At 35.6% G+C, this 18,656-nt stretch overlaps 1 protein-coding gene and 1 non-coding gene across 2 annotated transcripts in view; one reads left to right on the top strand and one right to left on the bottom strand.

Annotated features, from left to right (window-relative positions):
* Positions 1 to 6,030: 6,030 nt before the first annotated feature.
* The window catches only part of LOC142350677 (uncharacterized), a 68,827-nt gene continuing 56,201 nt past the window's right edge, over positions 6,031 to 18,656 (bottom strand). The window contains exons 8-12 of the mRNA XM_075402603.1: positions 15,961 to 16,140; positions 13,013 to 13,126; positions 9,551 to 9,619; positions 6,791 to 6,889; positions 6,031 to 6,350 (exon numbers count right to left, since the gene is read on the bottom strand). Of these exons, the coding sequence (XP_075258718.1) occupies positions 6,252 to 6,350; positions 6,791 to 6,889; positions 9,551 to 9,619; positions 13,013 to 13,126; positions 15,961 to 16,140 (561 nt within the window). The 3' untranslated portion in view covers positions 6,031 to 6,251. The remainder of the gene's footprint in view (positions 6,351 to 6,790; positions 6,890 to 9,550; positions 9,620 to 13,012; positions 13,127 to 15,960; positions 16,141 to 18,656) is intronic.
* Trnag-ucc (transfer RNA glycine (anticodon UCC)) lies at positions 6,509 to 6,579 on the top strand. Its single transcript has one exon. It is a non-coding gene; the product is annotated as a tRNA-Gly (tRNA).

Raw genomic sequence — 18,656 nt, 5'->3', positions numbered from 1 at the left:
TTGTTGTCAACGGAATTGGTGCAGTAACCCAACTGAAAAGCTTGAATAAGCTTCTTTGGCTCGTAAAGATCAATAAACATAGAAAATGACAAATAGAACATTTAAAAAACTGGAAGACAATTTCAAACTTTTAAGAACTGTTGCTAAAATTCGTGATATCAATATCTTCAAACCCATTTTAGTGTCTCCAGAAGCTACCCAGTAACCAAATTTGAGGAGTCAAAAATTTTTGTTGGTTCAAAGATCGACAAAACTAGGAGCTGAATTAAATTCTCCGAATATTTGTTAAATTTCAAATTTGAAAAACTACAGCAACATATGAAACCCTAGAAGATTTTACTGGGGCACTGAGACAAAAAAGTGAACAAAGGTTATTTTTTTAAGAACTATAAAAAAGCTATTTTATCAAAAATTACTAACATTTTTGGTATTAAAATGATGAAAAGTTTTTGATTTCAATCAAAAGCTATGCAGTAATGTATATTAGGACCAAACTGGAGGTTACTTGACCCCTGAGGCGGATAAAACTCAAACAAGTACAACAGTTTCCAAAAAATTGGAAAAATCAGTATCAATTCTCGTCCTAGTACCAACAAAATGGCTCACAGAGTGACCATAAATCGTATTTTTATCTTGCAAATGACCTCCAGAAACATTGACAACAGTCAACTTCCGACTAATCAAACAAAAAACTTGAAAAATTGCATCGTTTTGGGCTCAAAAACTCCTAAAAATGACCTTTTAGCCTTGAATTAAGGCCTTCTCAGCAGCTGCACCTTTCAAAGCACTTTAAGGACTACTAAAACTAGCTTTGTGTCTCTAGAAAAAGTTAATGCCCACTGGTACTTACCTCTTTGTCCAGTTTTGAACGATCAAAGTTGTTGAAAAATGTGTGAAAGCATCTTAAAAAAGACAGAGCCCCAATACAATCTAAATCATGGATTGTAACAAGAAACTCCGGATAACCAGAAACATTCAATTTAAACTGATTCAAATTAAACCAGAATTATTGCACTTAATTTAACTCCAATTCCCTGTACAGAAAAAAGCGATAATGCAGTCTCTGAGTCGATTTCGGTCCAGCCTTTTATTGGCAGCACCTCAAATTCCATTTTCATCGTCCTACAAATAAATTTAAAATCACAGCCAATTATAACCCTGTCGTAGCAGTTAAAGATGGAGAAAAAACAACCGCAATGTAAATCTGATTCACACTAAAAAAAGTTCAGGTAAAGTTACCTGAAAAAACACCTGAATTTACCTGAATCCTTCAGGCAAATTGTTCTCACCTGAACAACACCTGAAAGCACCTGAAATTTACCTGAAATTTACCTGAAAAATTCAGGCATCACTGGCTGAACTTTTACCTGAACATGCCTAAAAAACACCTGAAAAAAATGCCTGAACAGTTCAGGCAAAAATTCTTTTTCAGGTGTTTTTACCTGAATTTTACCTGAATTAAAACCACTGCGTTTCCTGTTGTTATGATTTAAAGAAATTAAAGTCTCTTTAAACCGTTTTTCTGAAACTTCAGGATTGATATTCACTACAGACAACCCAATTGGCTCACAAATTTCTTGTTCGATCTAGAAACATCATTAGGGCTGAAGAGTGGGAAACCTTTATATTAAACTTAACCGTAGATTTGCTAAACTTAATAAACGGCAGGAAATAGTTCCATAAATGTTTGTTTTGTCCTCTATACTTTGTAGAGCCCAATTTCAAAAAGATGCACCTAAAATTAATCGGCAAACTTCAGTTCGACGGACAGGGTTTTGAAGCAGTGCTTATGTTGAAAAATGGAAATAGTTCGAATTAAGAAGAATAACAATCTGATTCTGAAAGACTTTAAATAAATGGAAGCTAAATGAGGACCATACGTCGTTACCGTTTCTATATACGTATAATCCAGTTTTCCAGAGATCTACTTTATGCAGGAATAAAAGTTTTTGATTTATTATATAGGGAAGAGTGATTGTATTCAAGTTGATCCACATTAAAACCACTGCGTTTCCTGTTGTTATGATTTAAAGAAATTAAAGTCGCTTAAAACCGTTTTTCTGAAACTTCAGGATTGATATAAAATTCAGACAACCCAAATGGCTCCCATATTACTTGTTCGATCTAGAAACATCAGTAGAGCTGAAGATCGGGAAAAATTGATGCTAAATTTAACAGTAACTTTGCAAAATTTAAAATTGAAACACTTTGAAAAAATGCTGGACGCTGCCTAATAAATGTGTTGATGTTTCTCCTAAAGTTTGTATTTGTGTTGTGTTTTAGTTTCTGCTAAATTTTTGTTGTTTCACTGCCGAATGCAATGAAAGTTATTTTCAGGTAACCACACCTGAACTTGTTCAGGTGAAAATTTACCTGAAATTCAGTTCAGGTGTATTTCAGGTGCTTTTACACCTGAACTTCACCTGAACTTCTAGTTACCTGAACTTGGTTCAGGTAAATTTACCTGAACTTTTTTTAGTGTGTTCGCTAAATTCAGATGTTGACTACGCCAGCCAGCTGTTGTATTTCACGAAAAGGAGATTCTATAACCAGAAGTGACAAAACCCGTGTTACTAGAATAGCGACGTTTTCAGTAGCTAACGTTGTAGCTAGCTGTTGAAAAGAGAAATCCAAAAACAGAAAGCAAAATGAACCCAAAAAGTCTACCTATGTCTACCCGATTTCTGTACATTTAGAGACTATAGATGTACTTGATGTGTCTACTCTGCAACCAGGTCTTATAAATAGTGCAGTGGTCAAATAATGGTGCGCAATTAAAATTGAATAAAATGAAGCAAACTGTTCTCATAAAAGAAGTTTGTTTATTCAGGGCTCCTCGATGACTCTCAATGGATATTAACCAATCAGCTTACTTATTGTCTATCTAGCAATCCGTTGGACTGCAGCAGGCCTGCGGACCATAAATATTTTTTTGATACATTCAACATGCGCTCATTTGCGATGAAATTTGGTGACGCAACTATAAGAGCGGTCTCCTTTGAAAATCTAACCCAATTATTAGGAACGTTTAATTACGCAAGTTTGTATTGTCAAAATAGGGGTGACTATTTCATCCTTCTACCTTATCTCTCCACAACCTTCTTACTTACGCGCTTTCGTGTCGAAATTAGCAACATCACTTATTTATTTTTTCTTGCTAATAGTGCATTGCATTGGTTATGATCTCTAGCAAACAGTGTTACGTAATTGCAACCTAAACTTTCACGGGTGGCTCCGAGCGTGCGGTGCTACACGTGGAATGAGGGTGAAGGAGAGGAGTGGGGAAAGGTTAATTGGCACACTTCACAACATTAAGATTTTTGAACAATTTGGATGCATGGCATTCAAAGAAAGACTAATGAGCCGTAAGGCTCCAAGACAACCTATACCTAATGCTCTCCAGACATTTCCTGATTATCTTGCCTTTGAGGCCCAAAAGTAACTTGCTCTCCCGAGTAAAAAACGTCCAGCAAAAAATTGGTAATTCGGAAAATCACATCGAACAAAGACCAGTGGGAAAATATAATTGATACATAACTCCGTTTGAGAGCATTAAATAATGAATATTGACGAAAACTGGTTTACAGCAAAAACGCCACTTCAAGTGAGACCAAGCCACAAACGAGTACCTAGAGTTAATGTTTGGCTCACGAACATATGAACAATAAGGCTACGACAAAATACGCAAAGCCAGAAAACCCAATGTGGCAATTCACTCAATGCAATTGTATGCATTTCAATTCTTTAGCTCTTTTTGTTCAGTAATCCGATTAACAATCAGCTCTCAGTATTACAAGCAGGATTTTTTTATATGCGTTTAATTTAACCTTATGTCCACTTGCAATATTTTCATATCTAGTCCCACGGTCCATTGAGTTATATCCAAATGCACTAGCCAAAATTGCTAATTAGTCATTTTCGTAATTTCAATAGTAGAATAAATTATTAAATTTATTTTCGAATTTTGTCATATAGGGTATACGGTCATTGGCTATTTTGTCCTGACACAAAAAAATAAGAATGTTCAGCTACATCCAGTTAAGTTTGTGTGTGTGTGAAGAGTTGATAAATGACTGCTAGAGAAAAAGCAGAAATTACTTAGTTACAAATTATTTTCGGAATTGAACTCAATGTTTCGGGCCAGTTTTAAAACCTTTGAAATTGAATTGAGGCGGAGACTCAAAAATAGCAATTTCTGGGATCTATTGTTTTAGCCCCCCCCCCCATCTACAAATTATAAACTGGTAGATAGCACGTTACTATGTAAAAAAATTACACGTGCGCCTGGGCGTAAAAGATATAAGCCCACTAATGGGGGGGCAGAACAGAATAGATCCAATTTTCGTTGTGTTCAACAATTATCTGCTTCAGCTTTAACTACTTTCCAAAAGACACTGCCAAGTGTCTTTCTCAGTGGACAAGCTCAAGACTCAGTATTAAGAAGACAAACATAACCGACTAACGTACGGCAAATTGCTCTCAAACTACCGGCGAGCGGTTGGTTTCATCAGCAGCTAGTCACGGTTTAGTGAGGCTAGCTTTAGCTTAACTGAAGCGACGTAAAGTGAGCGCAGCGGGGGCTGATGAAGGGGAACAGTGGGGTGGGGGCAACGGTGGGAGTGTTTTTTGGCTGTACGGGGCCCTTCCAGTCTGTGCAGGGGGATGTGAAGTGAAAGGGGGCTGTGGGGGGCTGGGGTCAATTTCTAAGAACCGCCCTTCACACTATAAGTCTCCAACACCGTTTCTTGTGTAGCGCATACTTGGAGACTAGTGAATTGAAAGGCTCTTTGAGCTCTTAATGCCCCTTGGGCGCTACCTATTTACCCCGTTTATGAGGACACAAAGTCAAATGGGTCAGACAAAAAATCGGTCAAGCAAAAAATCGAATTAAAAAGACCAACAGGACTAATATAACGGCTACAAGATTCGTTGGAGAGCAATTAACTAAAAAATTCTTTTGAGAGCAATTAAAAAACACCTAATGAAATTTTCGATCCCCACACATTAAGGAACAACGAAAACTTCTAAAAGTTTTGCACGCTGGCTGGATTTCAGCTATTTAGATCATTTTACTCGGATCTTTTTTAGTTCCGAATGTTTTTTTGGAATCAAACGTGAGCTCAGATTTATTTTGCGAGCTTTCTCCTGTCGTTCTCTTGAAAAACGGAAAACTACCCCGTATTTGTCTTTCGCTGAGAATGAACTCAATCTGAAATTGGTTTGAAAGCTTCTTTATTGTCGAGGCTGTAACAATCTCTTGATAGTTTTCCTAGAATGCACATTCCACATGTCATGCATCCAGTTTCCCGCACCTCGAGCGGAAAACATTCAACAGGTTGCAAAAGTACTTGAGCGTTTCATCAATGATTAGTAAAAACAATGACAATTAAAATTAATTAATTATTTGTGGTTTTCCCATTACAGACTCCCTTATCACAGACCCCTCCGCCATTTTACCGAAAGCAATTATACCATAATGGAGGGGTTATAATTCAGTGGAGCGGCGGCTATAATGAGAAAGACCGACCAATCATTCTAACATTTGTACATTTAAGACAATTTACAGCAATCTACTATTTACAAGCGTTCTAAACAGGAATTTTTGTACATAGCATAACCTCATGTAAAGTAACATCTCGCAATTTTTTGAATCTTATAATTCTAGTCAAGCAGGGAATATATCACTAGGTGCTAGGAAAATTGGCCTTTACAGGGCGTTTAGCCGACAAGGAAAAAATGAGAAATTTAGCCTGAAAGTTATATCATAATTGGTAATAAAAGTCCATAATTGGCCCATAAATCAGTTGTGATAGATTCATATCAAGTCCCACGGGCCGCTGAGGCATGGCCATGGCCCGCGAGGCATGGCCAAATGCGGTAAAATACGGTTCAACCACGGATAGACCTTCGTTACACTAGTTGATGAAAAAACTGCGGTATATTTGTCCGCTTACGAAATAGTGTTTTAAATTGGCCAATCACAGCTTCAGAATAAATTTTATTGCTCATTTTACTTAAATTGTCGGTCAAATTTCGCGATTTTTGGTTGTCGGCTAAACGCCCTGTCGGCCAATACGGCGGCCACCATATCACTAGTTGCCGTTCTTGATTCCAAATCATAAACTAAATTTTTTGATTGTCTGTTGAACAATAGAAGGACTTGTTTACTACAAGTTTTCAATCTCACAGAAAGACTCATCAGCTTCCATTCTTAATTCTAAATCTGCTTATTGGCGAGGTGTGGAATTTGATCAGGAGCCGGCCCAGTTCTCCACGTTAATGGGTCTGGGTCTATTCACACTTTTAGGGCGCGACTTGCTGTAGATTTTTGTGGGGGCTAACGGCTTCAACTAAAATATTCAATTTAATGGTCACAATTTTCAGAACTTATGAAATTCTGGAATTATTTTCAGAATTTAAATCATTAGTTATCTCTACAGCTTGTGCGGCGGACGTTCTTAAGTAGACCAAGCTCGTATACTAATGTTAACTTGCCCTCTGCTTTCAAGCATCGTTGGTGTAGTGGTAGCATAGCAGCCTTCCAAGCTGTTGACATGGGTTCGATTCCCGTACGATGCACAGTTTTTGTATTCAGAATTATCCAGTTAAATACTTTTTTTAAATGAAAACTTGAACTTAATTTCAACCACCTTCACCGATAAGATACCGAATCGATAACAGTACATTCGGCAGACAAGTTTATTAAACTCCCACTCTACACCTCCATCGAAATTTTACAAAAACAAAACCAGAACAGGTGGGTCAGAATTTGGGCGCTTATATTCCTAACCTTGGACCATTTGATTTCCTCTGACAGCTGAAACTGGAGCTTCTTGTACTCTATGAAGGAGGCAGCGTGTCTCTCTAACTCTTTGCGCATTATCCCATTCTAAACACGGAGATCTTTGGAAACTTCCCATTATAACCCCCTTGATTTTATCAGAGGAAAAAGGAATTATCATGGGCAGGGAAAAAAACAATATCCAGACTTTTTCATGGCACACGATCACACATCCACATTCCCCCCACATTGATCACGTTACATGAACATAAAAATAACCGGGTCTTTCCCATTATAGTCCCCCCCCATAATGGTAGTATAATTAGCATGATGGGGGGGGGGGGTATAAGTTATCTGACCACATAAAATTTATTGAAAATAAACATTCTATACGATCAAAATTTCAAAGATCTTGAAAATATGGGAAACAGATAAGATCCAAATACTTTTGTCAGTTGATATTTTTTTTTCTTTACACCTCTTCTACGGCACCACTCCCCCGCGCTTGGAGGGAATTAAAAAACTGTTTCCAAATTGAAAGGTTTTGCTGATGACGTATCCGTTAATATAGCTAACATGTGCAATAATATACTATGTTTAAAAACGGGGAATCTAAATTTCCAGGAGATGGACCACTCTAATAGACATAATGAAAATCATAACAAACTAAAATAATCATTTGGAACCATTAATAGGAAAATTAACAATAGAAAAGTATCCAAAACCAAAAACAGAGAAAACAGCGGATGAAATTTAATAGCAAATCCCAAAACAACTATTGCCAAAACAGTTTGTGACACAATTAACGCCTACCAATTGAAAGAAAAAACAACAAAAATAGGTCATATAGAGAAAACGACGAAAAGGAATGAAAATGAAGGACGAAGTTTGAGAAAAAAGTGTCCACAAAACTCTTGAACAAAATTATTCATAAAATGCTCAAATGCTATTTCCCAAACATTAATTTGAGCAAAACGTTTTATTACTTCTGCTCAAGCATTTATCCACCCAACACAACCAGAAACAAATACTACAACAAAAAATCCGGCAGAAAACTTGTATTATTTACTTCAGTGAAAAGTGCCCTGCATAGCCTTTAGTGGCATCGTTTGGAGCAATTTCAACAGAAAAACTCTAAATTGACGAACGAACGAAAAAATAGCGAGAAGCACAAACTCAAAAGAAATAAGCAACAAGAAAGGTACACAAATCGGCAAAACTTAATATTACTCAGTGCTATAGAAATTAGAAGAACACAACTGATAAAAAAATAGTTCAACATGGCAAAATGATAAAATAGATCAATTCACATGGTGAAAAATGCTTTCAAAAGCCCTATTATTAGCGTTGATAAACGATTCAAAAACCTTTAACTCAAAAACACTGAAAAATCACTGAAACACACTCAGAAACTAAAATAAAAAACTGCTTTGAAAAAGCCGCTCGTGACCAAAATACTGGCTCGCTTAGCGAAATTTTTTTCATAACTACTTTTTTCGCTATATATCTCTCTCTCAAAAATGAGACATGAACAAAAAACCCCTCTTCCCTCTGTTGTTCAGCAGTTTGACCCAAACACTGTGTTCACGTATTTCATTTCTTGTTTTATATACTCTCCAACAAAATTGCAAAAAAGACGCTCCACTAACACTCCTATTTGAGTCGTAAAAAGACAGCGCACTGATAATTCAAATTTATTGAATTGTAAAAAAAACGCGCCGCAACAGTACCCAGCAGCAAAGATGAGCGCGCGACTATTAAACAAAACCGACTCACGTTGGACAAATTGCTCTCAAACTGATAGCAAGAGTATGAATTTGATAGTATGTACTTTACGCTTAGAAACGCCAGCCTCACAGATTGACGTGTGTGGTTCAAGAAAAGGGATGGTATAAACCTTCAAGATTACTTTTCACGTTCATCAAATTACACCGCCACAGTGTCACAGAATTACATACCTGGAGCTCAAAAAAGCTCTGAGTTTTCTTTTTTTTAGCTCAAAAAAGCACAAAGAATTACACCCACAGCATCAGACGACAAAGTGGTTGTTGGAAAATCACGAGGGATACCCACAAGAACAACATTTTCTTCATTTGGGAGCAAATAAAAATGTCAACGTGCAGCGATGCTGCAACTTCGACTTTTCTTTCGTTGGATTTATTATCGGGTTTCTTGAGGCTTCAAAAGTATCGGAATAAGTAATAAAAGCTTGTTAGATTGATAACTTAATACCAATTATTCAACCCTCGCTGTAAGAAGTAGAGTAAAATTAGACGTACATACATGACTCAATGGAAAGAAATCCATACCAGTTCTTGTGCACCATTAAAAACTCCTATTTTAAAAATTTGCAATATTTGAAAATGGATGTAATTTTACCTGCAACCTGCAAAAATTTACTTAATAGCCCACCCACCCACCCAATGCACTGATGATTCACTGTATACTGTGAAATACGAATGTAAGAACATTATGTGCCTCGTAAAGAATCACGGCGTCTTTCTTGTTCCTGCAAATGACCATAAAATTGCTGTTTTGTTCATTGGCTCTATAGTTGACAATTGAACGAATGACCACTTATTGCACCAAAACTTTTACATTTGTCAAAAATCTAAACATGAAGTTCCAATTCGTTATTTTTGAAGTACTTTGCGATTGTCAATAATGGAGAAGTAAACAAACTGAGAGCTCCAGCAAGTTTAAATGCAAGGAAAGAAGTTTCTTACAACTTTCCGACCGACAAATTGTGTTCTCAATTACAAAACTTACATCTTTTTGTTCCTTTTGAAGTCTCGCTTTCAAATCCATCCGTTCTTCATACAATGTGGACACTTCACCCTAAAAATAGAAAAATAAAAACTTAACTCTCAGGCAGGATAAAACCAAAAGCATGACAAAAACTAAAGCATTCAAAAGCAGGATGAAAAAAAGAGTCGATTGCTGATTTAGTGTAGTCGATTAAAAAAAACTTTTTGATTCTTTCCTTAAAAACAATTTTTCCCCCACCCCTTTTAATTAGGAAAAATATATGATCAACTCTTTTTTTCTATGTTGTTTCAGTGAACCCAGTTCAACTCTGTAGCTCTGTTTCAGTTAACTTTGGCCGATTGATATATTTGAAGTAGAGACATGAGTGGTATAATTAAAAAGCCCATCGAGAGTAGAATTGTAATTTTTTTAAAAAAATTTATTTGGGACCAATCTTCTCATTGACGTTAACGAGTTGAAAAAAATGCAGTAAGTTTGCTAACGCAAAAATATCAAAGAAAGAAAGCAAACTAATGAGTAGAATCAAAGAGTAAAAACTTTTCAAACTTATTGTGAATTGGAGAGTAATTTTGGATTAAACATAATTTTGAGATTTAAGAGAATATATTTCCCTTGTGGCAATTTGACTGCTGATTTCACTTTTCTTTCTTGATTTTAAAGCTGGAACATGTGTTCTACTGCTGCATGGATGCTACAGTTTGAATCGGTTATTGAACAGCCAATTTTTAAATCTATCTCTTGATTTTGAAATGAGTTGTAGCTGTTATAATTTTTCACTTGATTCTCGTAATTCTGCCGTTTTGGCACTAAGTTTCATTATCGAAAGGTCCGATAAAGAGTTTAGAAAAAAATGAGTGGACCTACATAACTGTAGTTCTGACAATAAATTGTTAATTTGAAGTCTACCCACTAAGGTAATAGGTTAATGAGAGGATACTTGAGCTCTTTAATCAGGCATAGGTGAATTTCTTTTAAGTCAATAGTTCATGGTTTTTCATGTATTTGACATTACATTTTTTCGTTAACCTTTTCGCAAATTTTTGAATTTTTGAGTTCTTGCCTTATTTGGTTGGCCTTTTGTTTCCTTATCAATACATCTCAGTACTGTCAGGTACTATGTGCCTTCCTAACGAGGCAGAAGTAGATTTGTTCATTGTCACATAATTTCTAATGTTGGCCTGCTTCTGTTGTTATTTTTGTGGTATAATCACTAATTCTCATAAATGCAAAGATCATTGGGCATTTTAAAGGACCCAACCAGTTGCGGTTACTTCGAAATAATTTTTGTTCAAAAAAACTTATCGAATTTGTAAATTCTCCCTATTTCTTATCGACTTCTTTATTATTCTCTTTAATAACAGCTCGTAGTTGATTTCACCTAGTGAAGCCCAGTGAATCGATCAGAACTTTTAATTTTCACTAAAAGTAGACTAATTCAGAAAATATTTCTTAAAAAAGACTTCAAATTTATGTCCGTATTTGTTTTTTGGTGTCTTGTCTTTCATTCACAACGATCCAAAATCTAATAGGTCTTAGTGATCGCATTTTTTCGCCAAAATTTTTGGCTAGGGTACCATTTACTGAGGTGAAGATTCTGAAGATGTTTTGAACCTTGTCCTCATTTGTCGGCATTTACTTCTGTTGTCTTTTTGTCGTTAACTGCATTCGAGAAACGATGTTTGCATTATTCAACTAATGTCTGATTGTAAGCATTTTTAGCTTGTTTCAGGCAAAATATTTCGTTTATGGCGGCAAGCAGTATGAATTTGCTCAGAATATTATGATCTGTTCGGATAAAGTTAACATATTTCAAATAACGTTTCGCTTTATCCTGATTTTCTCTTGATTCTTTTTGCGTACAATTCTGAATCATAGTTTTTGCTCACTATCAAAGTCTGACGTTACAGTAGGAATGTTAAACGCTGGGTTATTCATTAATTCAAACTTTGGATTTGAACTCGGGACCTCTGTTATCTTTTTGCTCATAGTTGTCTTTTTCGATTTCAGTTTGACCATCGGATCATGCGTTAGGAAGTTGAAGAGCTATTTTTCGCATAATTCTAACTCTTTTTTATGAATTTGTGTTCCTGACGTCCTTTCTTACCGCATGATGTATAGGTTTTTGGCCAATCGCTCGATAAATTTTTCAAGCGCACTTAATATATCCTATTTGAGAATGGAGAGTTTTTAAATTAAGTAGGGGTTAAATAGATAATAAAAACTGACAACACTGTTATTGACCACAGTGATAGATGTCTCATCTAATTTTAGAATTTGTCCATTTAAATTAGAAAGCGTAATCCACCCTTTATTAAACTGACTTTCTTACTTCTGCATGACTTGTAGACAATTAAGCCGCGAATTCGGATAATAATTTCCTAGCATTTCCTAACATTGAAACCGCCACTGACGCTATTCTAGCAAAAAAGAAACCAAGAAAACCAATTGATGTATTTTATCTCAGATATGAGAGGTATCATAAAAACGCCCGTCCCTTTTCCAGCAAACAATAAGTCAATTGAACGGTTTTCTTAATATGATCTTTGCGAGGACTAATCGAGTTTTAACGAAGTCTAAAATGAGGATTAACATAATTGAGGAGTGGAGATAAAAACCACAAATTCTCTTTACATAGATGCCTACACAGTAAAGTTTGGTTCTGTGGGGTGGACCAAAATTCCTAAGAATCTCAGCAGTTCCGGTGAATCTTATACTCCGAGACTAGCAAGGATCTTAGAGAACTGCTCAGCAACAACTCTCTGGCATTATCAGTTTATCCCGTTACTCAAGACAGAAAGTCAGTAAATTTGTTGGTAAGACCAAAAATTAGCAGTATTAAAAACGCATAAATGACAAACAGGAGTAAAATAACTGCTACACAATTTGCTCGAGAGCAATTAGCAACAATTGTTCAATCTTTCAGAAAACTAGGCACCAGAAGAACAGATAGAAAAATTTCTAATAAAATTTCACCTTTTACAATTTTGTCCATTTCTGTCGCTGTTATTTGCAAAGTAATTTTTGTAAAGAGTACAATTACCTAGTTGAATTCATTGAAAAATTTAACCATTAATAGACTTAAATTAGTTTCTTTAGTATTTATCTTGCTTAAAAATGAAGTTAACTGCTGGGGGAGGGGTGAAGTCAAACTCTAAGAACTGCCCTTCACGCCATTATCTCTTAGACTATTTCGGTGAATTGTAAACTTGTAAGCCAAGTTTAGTAAGGAGATTAGACAGCCAAAATTAAAATTTTGACGACAGAGTGCAATTTATACAACGCAAATTTTGAAAAGAAAAGCGTGAAAAAGTAAAAAACGATCAAGTAAAAGTTTTGCGTTAAAAACATCATATGACCACTGCCATAACTGCTTTAAACTTTGATCGAGAGCAATTAAGAATTGGGTGTATTTTTGCTCTTTCATTTGAAAAACATTATCTTTTCTAGACAAATTTCTCTTACCTGACACCGCATCATCTCATTGTAGTATGCCTTGATCTTGTCTGTCATTTCAATGAAGAGAGCTCTCCACAACTTCACTTCGTTGTCTTTTCCTTCAGCCTCTTCTAAATATTGCTAAAATACGCAGATATCATAATTATCGTCAAATGTATTCAACGAGAAGATATCAACCATACATAAATAAAAAGAACTTAGAGGCAAATACTTCATAGAACCCCTGGGCAGCAAAATTGGCAATATTATAAAAACAAACTAGATTGATCGCAACAGAGCATGTCTCAGCAAAATATCAGCATAAAAAACAAAATGAAAAACCAGTAAAGCAAACGAAAAATTCCACAGGAGGACCGGAGCAACACAAAAACGTTCAAAGATAACATTGCAAAACCGATTGACATTTTTTAGAACTTAAAACTTCGAAAATTTGATTTAGTTCTAACAATCCCACTATTGATGTGTGTATTGTCTTAGTATTAAAGAGCGTATTTCCGAAAAAATCGAACCTGAACCTTTAAAACCTAGACACAAGAAGTCAATCGAAATCCACAAAACCAGGCGAGATAGCCGAGAGGTAAGGTGTGTGGTTTACACGCCAATGATTGAGAGTTCAATTCCCTGCCTCCGTGAAGCTGTCTGTGTGAGGATGAGCTCTTACTTAACAATACGTTCAGGTTGACCATAGCCTGACCAAAGATGGCTGCAATGATGGTACCACGTAAAAGTTTAAGACGCAAAAAGTGTCTATAGTCGCCAAAAAAGTGCACTGCTCCTCATAAAAAGATCAGTCTGAAATGTGGGGAATAATAAAACATAAACCGACTGATGTCGGAAGTATTGCTCTCGAACAACAGGCGTGTAAAAAAGATTTGCCCTCGACTGAGATTCAAACAATTCACCTCCAGATCCATAACCTGATGCACTGACCACTGCGCCATGAGGCCATTTCTTTAGATATGCTAAAACAATTTCATATTAGCAACAAGCTTTACTTCAGAGTGAGAGCGATAGAGATCACTCAAAAATGAAGAACGAATACGTGAAAAATTTACTTGAGAAGTCAAAGAATGTTCCAGAAGAAAAGCGCAAAATTGTCAAGCAAACAATTTGCATAAAAAGACCAACATATTAACAATAATTGCTACGAACTTCGTTCAAGAGCAATTAAAAAAGGACAGCTGAGAACAGGCTACTGTAGGCCTAATGCTGTTCCGCTGCATACGCAGGAACCACAATCATTATTATTATCTTTCTATAAGGATAACTCCGTGTTGAATCAGTATTACTGCAATCGCTTTCACAAAGACAGTCATTAGGAAAGCTTGTCAATGAAAAGCTGCTCACTAAAAAAACTAGTAGATCAACAAACGAAATCAAACGAAGAATAAATTCAGGCCACAAAACAGCACATCCGTTCTTGCTTGATAGATTGATTGCTCTGCTGATCACGTGCTGTTTAAAGGCACTTTGAGTAGAATAAGCAAAGAGTGAAACCATCCAAGAGAAGTCAAAAGAATTCGGGCAAAATTTCGAAAAACCGTCAAAATTAGATAAAGCAAAAAGGAACAAATTTTTGATTGACGAAGTAAAAACTAGAAGCGCATTAGTAACTGGCTGAGAACATGACGTAGGCTATTATACGTTAACTATTGATGTCGAACGAATTGCTGCGGGACAACTGATCGTAATTTGCTCCCGAACAACTGTTTCAATCGTAGTCTGCTTCCAAGGAGACGTTTCAAATGATCTTAGTGCCTATATAGGCCACTAGGAATAAATATAAAAAGGCATCAATTTTGGAGCAATTTTCATCTTCTATTAGAAAACAGTCACCATTTGAGTACAGCTGCTTAAAATTCTGAATGAGCGAAAAATTTAGATCATACAATGTTCAAAAGTAGAGCGTGAAAAAATCAGAGAAGTTAAAACGGTCGAGCAAAAATTCTGCATAAAAAGACACACACACGAGTTAAAATAAATGTCTCAAACTCCAATTAGAGAGCTTAGTTTGATGTAAAGCTGTTCAAAGATCCCTTATATCAAAGCGCTTGAAAATTGAACATCCAAGAAATCGACTTTCAAAGGTAACCTAATTTCCGAAAAAAAGTTTGAATTCGAAAAAAAAACCGAATTAGCAAGTGAAAACAGACGTTCTCCTTTATACAAGTAAGTTACGGAAGGCAAAACGCAGAACTGAGCGATAAAACTATTGCAAAATTTTTTATTGGTTTCGTGCAAAATTGCGTAAGCGTGTAACAAACAGCATTCATTGATGGCCCTAAAACTAACAAAACCGATTGATTAATCGCTTAGTTTAAATCTTACTGATATTGAAATCTGAAAACCTCTTGCAAACTTTTATGGACACACAGAGAAAAATACACACTAAACACAAAACCACCAAAGTAAAAATGTATTTTTAAAAAACAACAAAAATAACAACACACAAACAAACCTGAGTTAGTTTTCAAGCAGTATCTCTGAAACATCAATAGCATACGATGCCCTAAAAATTTTTTTCAAATGTATAAACGAATGCCACTACTCTGCTACGGCTTAAGATTAAATTGTCTCCTAATACTATTTTGAGCTAAATACAGTAGAAAATTCATCTGGCCATGATAAGGTTCACATTTCCATTTATTCTTCAACTCAGATTCAGAATAAAACGTTTTTGTGATTTTATGATGCGAATGCTCTACAGCAAGACCAAATTACAGCACACCAATGTTTCATGTATTATCAAGATAAATACTGCCTGATTTCCGATTTTTGGCTAGTTGTGGCTCACTTTTGGATTCTAATGTTCGTTTTCCATGACAACTCCCAATTTCGATTTTTTTGTTGAGTTGCGACTTACTTTTGGAATCTAATTTGATGTGGGGAGCGGGGCCGACGAATTCAAGCGGCAGTAAAAACAAAGAATAAATGAGAGCGCAAATCAGACTTACGTGGTTTTTACGTATGATGTCTTCTACTTTCAAGCAAGTCTTTTTGGCAGCTTCCTCTTCCAAATAGGCAAAATGCCAGGGTGAGTTCGGATTTGGACTGGCAACTCTGGGAGAGTATTTCCGTCTCACAGACTGCTGTTGCGTCACACTTCGATCCAGTTTTCCAGCAGAGAAACTGGGCTGAAAAATGAACCACCTCTATAAGATGATCACGAAAGAATAATTTGAAATCGACGCCGGCTGTGAATTCGAAAATATCACATATCAGCTATTTCGGTTTTTAAGCAAAAAACCACTAATTTATCCGAAAAAATATTTGCCCGAAAAAACCAATATCTCACTTAGAATAATAGCATGAATTTTGAAGGATAAAACTATGATTAATTTTGGCCAATTTGTATTGTTGAGTCGAGCTTTTGAATGTTAGATGAAGAGAGTCACAAAGAAAGTGACGCAAAGGTAAAAAAAAAACTATTTATTATTTTGATTTCATCGACACATTGATGACGTTAGAAACATCAAATACAAAAATATTGTGAAACGCACAAAATTGACTGCTTTTAGAAGCTCGACCAAAAATAGTAGCGCTTTTCCTAGGCAAACACGATACGTTCCAGCCAAACATTAAATTATAACAAAAATTCGAGGTGGATAATTTATCGAAAGAGCCATCACAAAGTTTACTCTTTCAAATCTCCACTCCGCGGAATCACAAAAAGCCGAAGTGCTTCCAATACACCTGCAGCATTCAATACGCACAGCAAAAATTAAACAACTTTTCTTTTTAAAATTTTGTCCGGTGAGCAAAGTCAAAATATGGTAAGTCGTAGCAGCATCAAAGTAACGATAAAAAACGATAAATTCGTCCTAGTCGATTGGGCTATTTATGCATAAAAATTGAACATAGAATTAAAAACTCCAAACTCGACATCAGTATGACAAAAAATGAAAATAACTAGCAGCTTGCTGAAAAATAGCTGCGATAGCTTCTCAGATCATGAGCCTCAAAACTGAGAAGTGAAACGAACTTCAAAAACAATTTGTGTTTACTTTTTGTGTTGATTTTAATTGATTTAGAAACATTTACTATAAAGCAGCCCACAAATAACCTTCAAATTGAGATATTCTCAATTGATCTCAAATCCTCAAATAAATTATGCAGAAATAAACTTAAAGAAGAAGTGTTTTCGGTAGTCAGGTAAGTTATGTCTGCCCACAAAACTGATCACGTGAATGAATTAAAAACATAACGGGCAGATTGCCAAAAAGAACTGCCATTGATTTCCATGACACCGATTGTGATGGAAGAAGCAGAAAAACAATAAAATTGATCCTTGAAAAAAGAAAACATTTTAAAAGTGCGAGAAAATTGGGATCGTATTTCCTGGTTAGACACCCCTGTTTCCTATTGAGAGGGTACAGGGGCCACCATCAATGCCAAAAAGAGTTAGAGATGTTAGCTAAACTTATAAGAACAAAGTTCGATAAGCGGGCATTTAAAATTGGGCTTTATCGTTTTATCCGGGTTCTAATTCAATTTACTTTTTCGATAGTCATTCTGTTCACTTTAAAAAGCTTTGCCTACTGAGCAACTGCTGTTTAAAAATAATTTTAAGTTTAAAAAAGAATTAAGTGGAGATAATTTGCGCCCATATGTCAACTGATTCAACACTACGTTAATAATGTTGTTCAAATCATCCAATACGGTGCATCCATTTACTGATGTTGCAACTTACTGTAGTTTGCAATTTGCTGTAGTTTTAACTTACTCAGAAAAAGATTTTGTAAACTATTCTGTTCAGAACAAAGACCGATAGTTGCTCTGACATTCTGCAAGGACATCTTCCGTTCACCAATTGCATATTTATGAACCACTATTTATGAAGTTGTTTTACAGGCAAGCGATAAACAAGCATGAACTTTCAAGTAGTAAGAGCTTCTCTGAACTGAGAAGTTGTGAGAGCAACATGTTTCGAAAAAAAATTAGCAATTACTTCTTGAACCTAGTCTCAAACTACCAATAAAAAAACGCTCAACCCGACTGCGTGGTGCTAAATTGTACAAAAAGTTAAATGTAATCGGAATTATTAATTCACAGCCCGATAAGGCATCAAAAAAGGAATTAACCTAGTTCTAGAACTAAATCTTAATCGGCAGGGAACGGGAAGGTTAAGAAATTTGTCTTCAATAATAAGATTCATAATTCCGTTAAATACCTCTCAGTAATATTTTGTGTTGATTGATACTAGAACAATTCCAGCTCAGATTGTAAAGTAGAAAATTTTTATCTCGTTATCTGTCCGTGCTTTCTTTTACTGTAATTTTGTTCAAGAAAAAGCAAAATTTCTTTCAAAAATAAAGAACACGAAACCTTATTTGCATTTAAAAACTAGCCAAATCCAAAAGCATAATTTCAGACGGGACTTCATTTCTGTATTGAACTATCACTCTCGCATTTATTTCAAAACTTAAAAATGAAAGACACATGAGAGTCAATAATGGTTGCGTGATTAGGAGCATCTAGGCGCAATCTCCTAAAGAGAGATCATAAGACTTTTTAATGGATGTCTAGATTGATATCTGTTCTTGACCTATAGGCTTCCTTAGTCGCCATTAAATTATGTAGAGCTCTAAAGCATCAGTTACCTTGTTGCAGCACCTTTTCAGAAAACCATTTGAAAAAGCTGAAAAGTCTA

This window comes from Convolutriloba macropyga, chromosome 12 (assembly GCF_964194025.1).
Source record: "Convolutriloba macropyga chromosome 12, txConMacr16.3, whole genome shotgun sequence".
In the NCBI taxonomy this organism is placed as follows: Eukaryota; Metazoa; Xenacoelomorpha; order Acoela; family Convolutidae; genus Convolutriloba; species Convolutriloba macropyga.
Note: the sequence above shows the minus strand (reverse complement) of the source record. Positions and strands in the feature narration are given on the sequence as shown.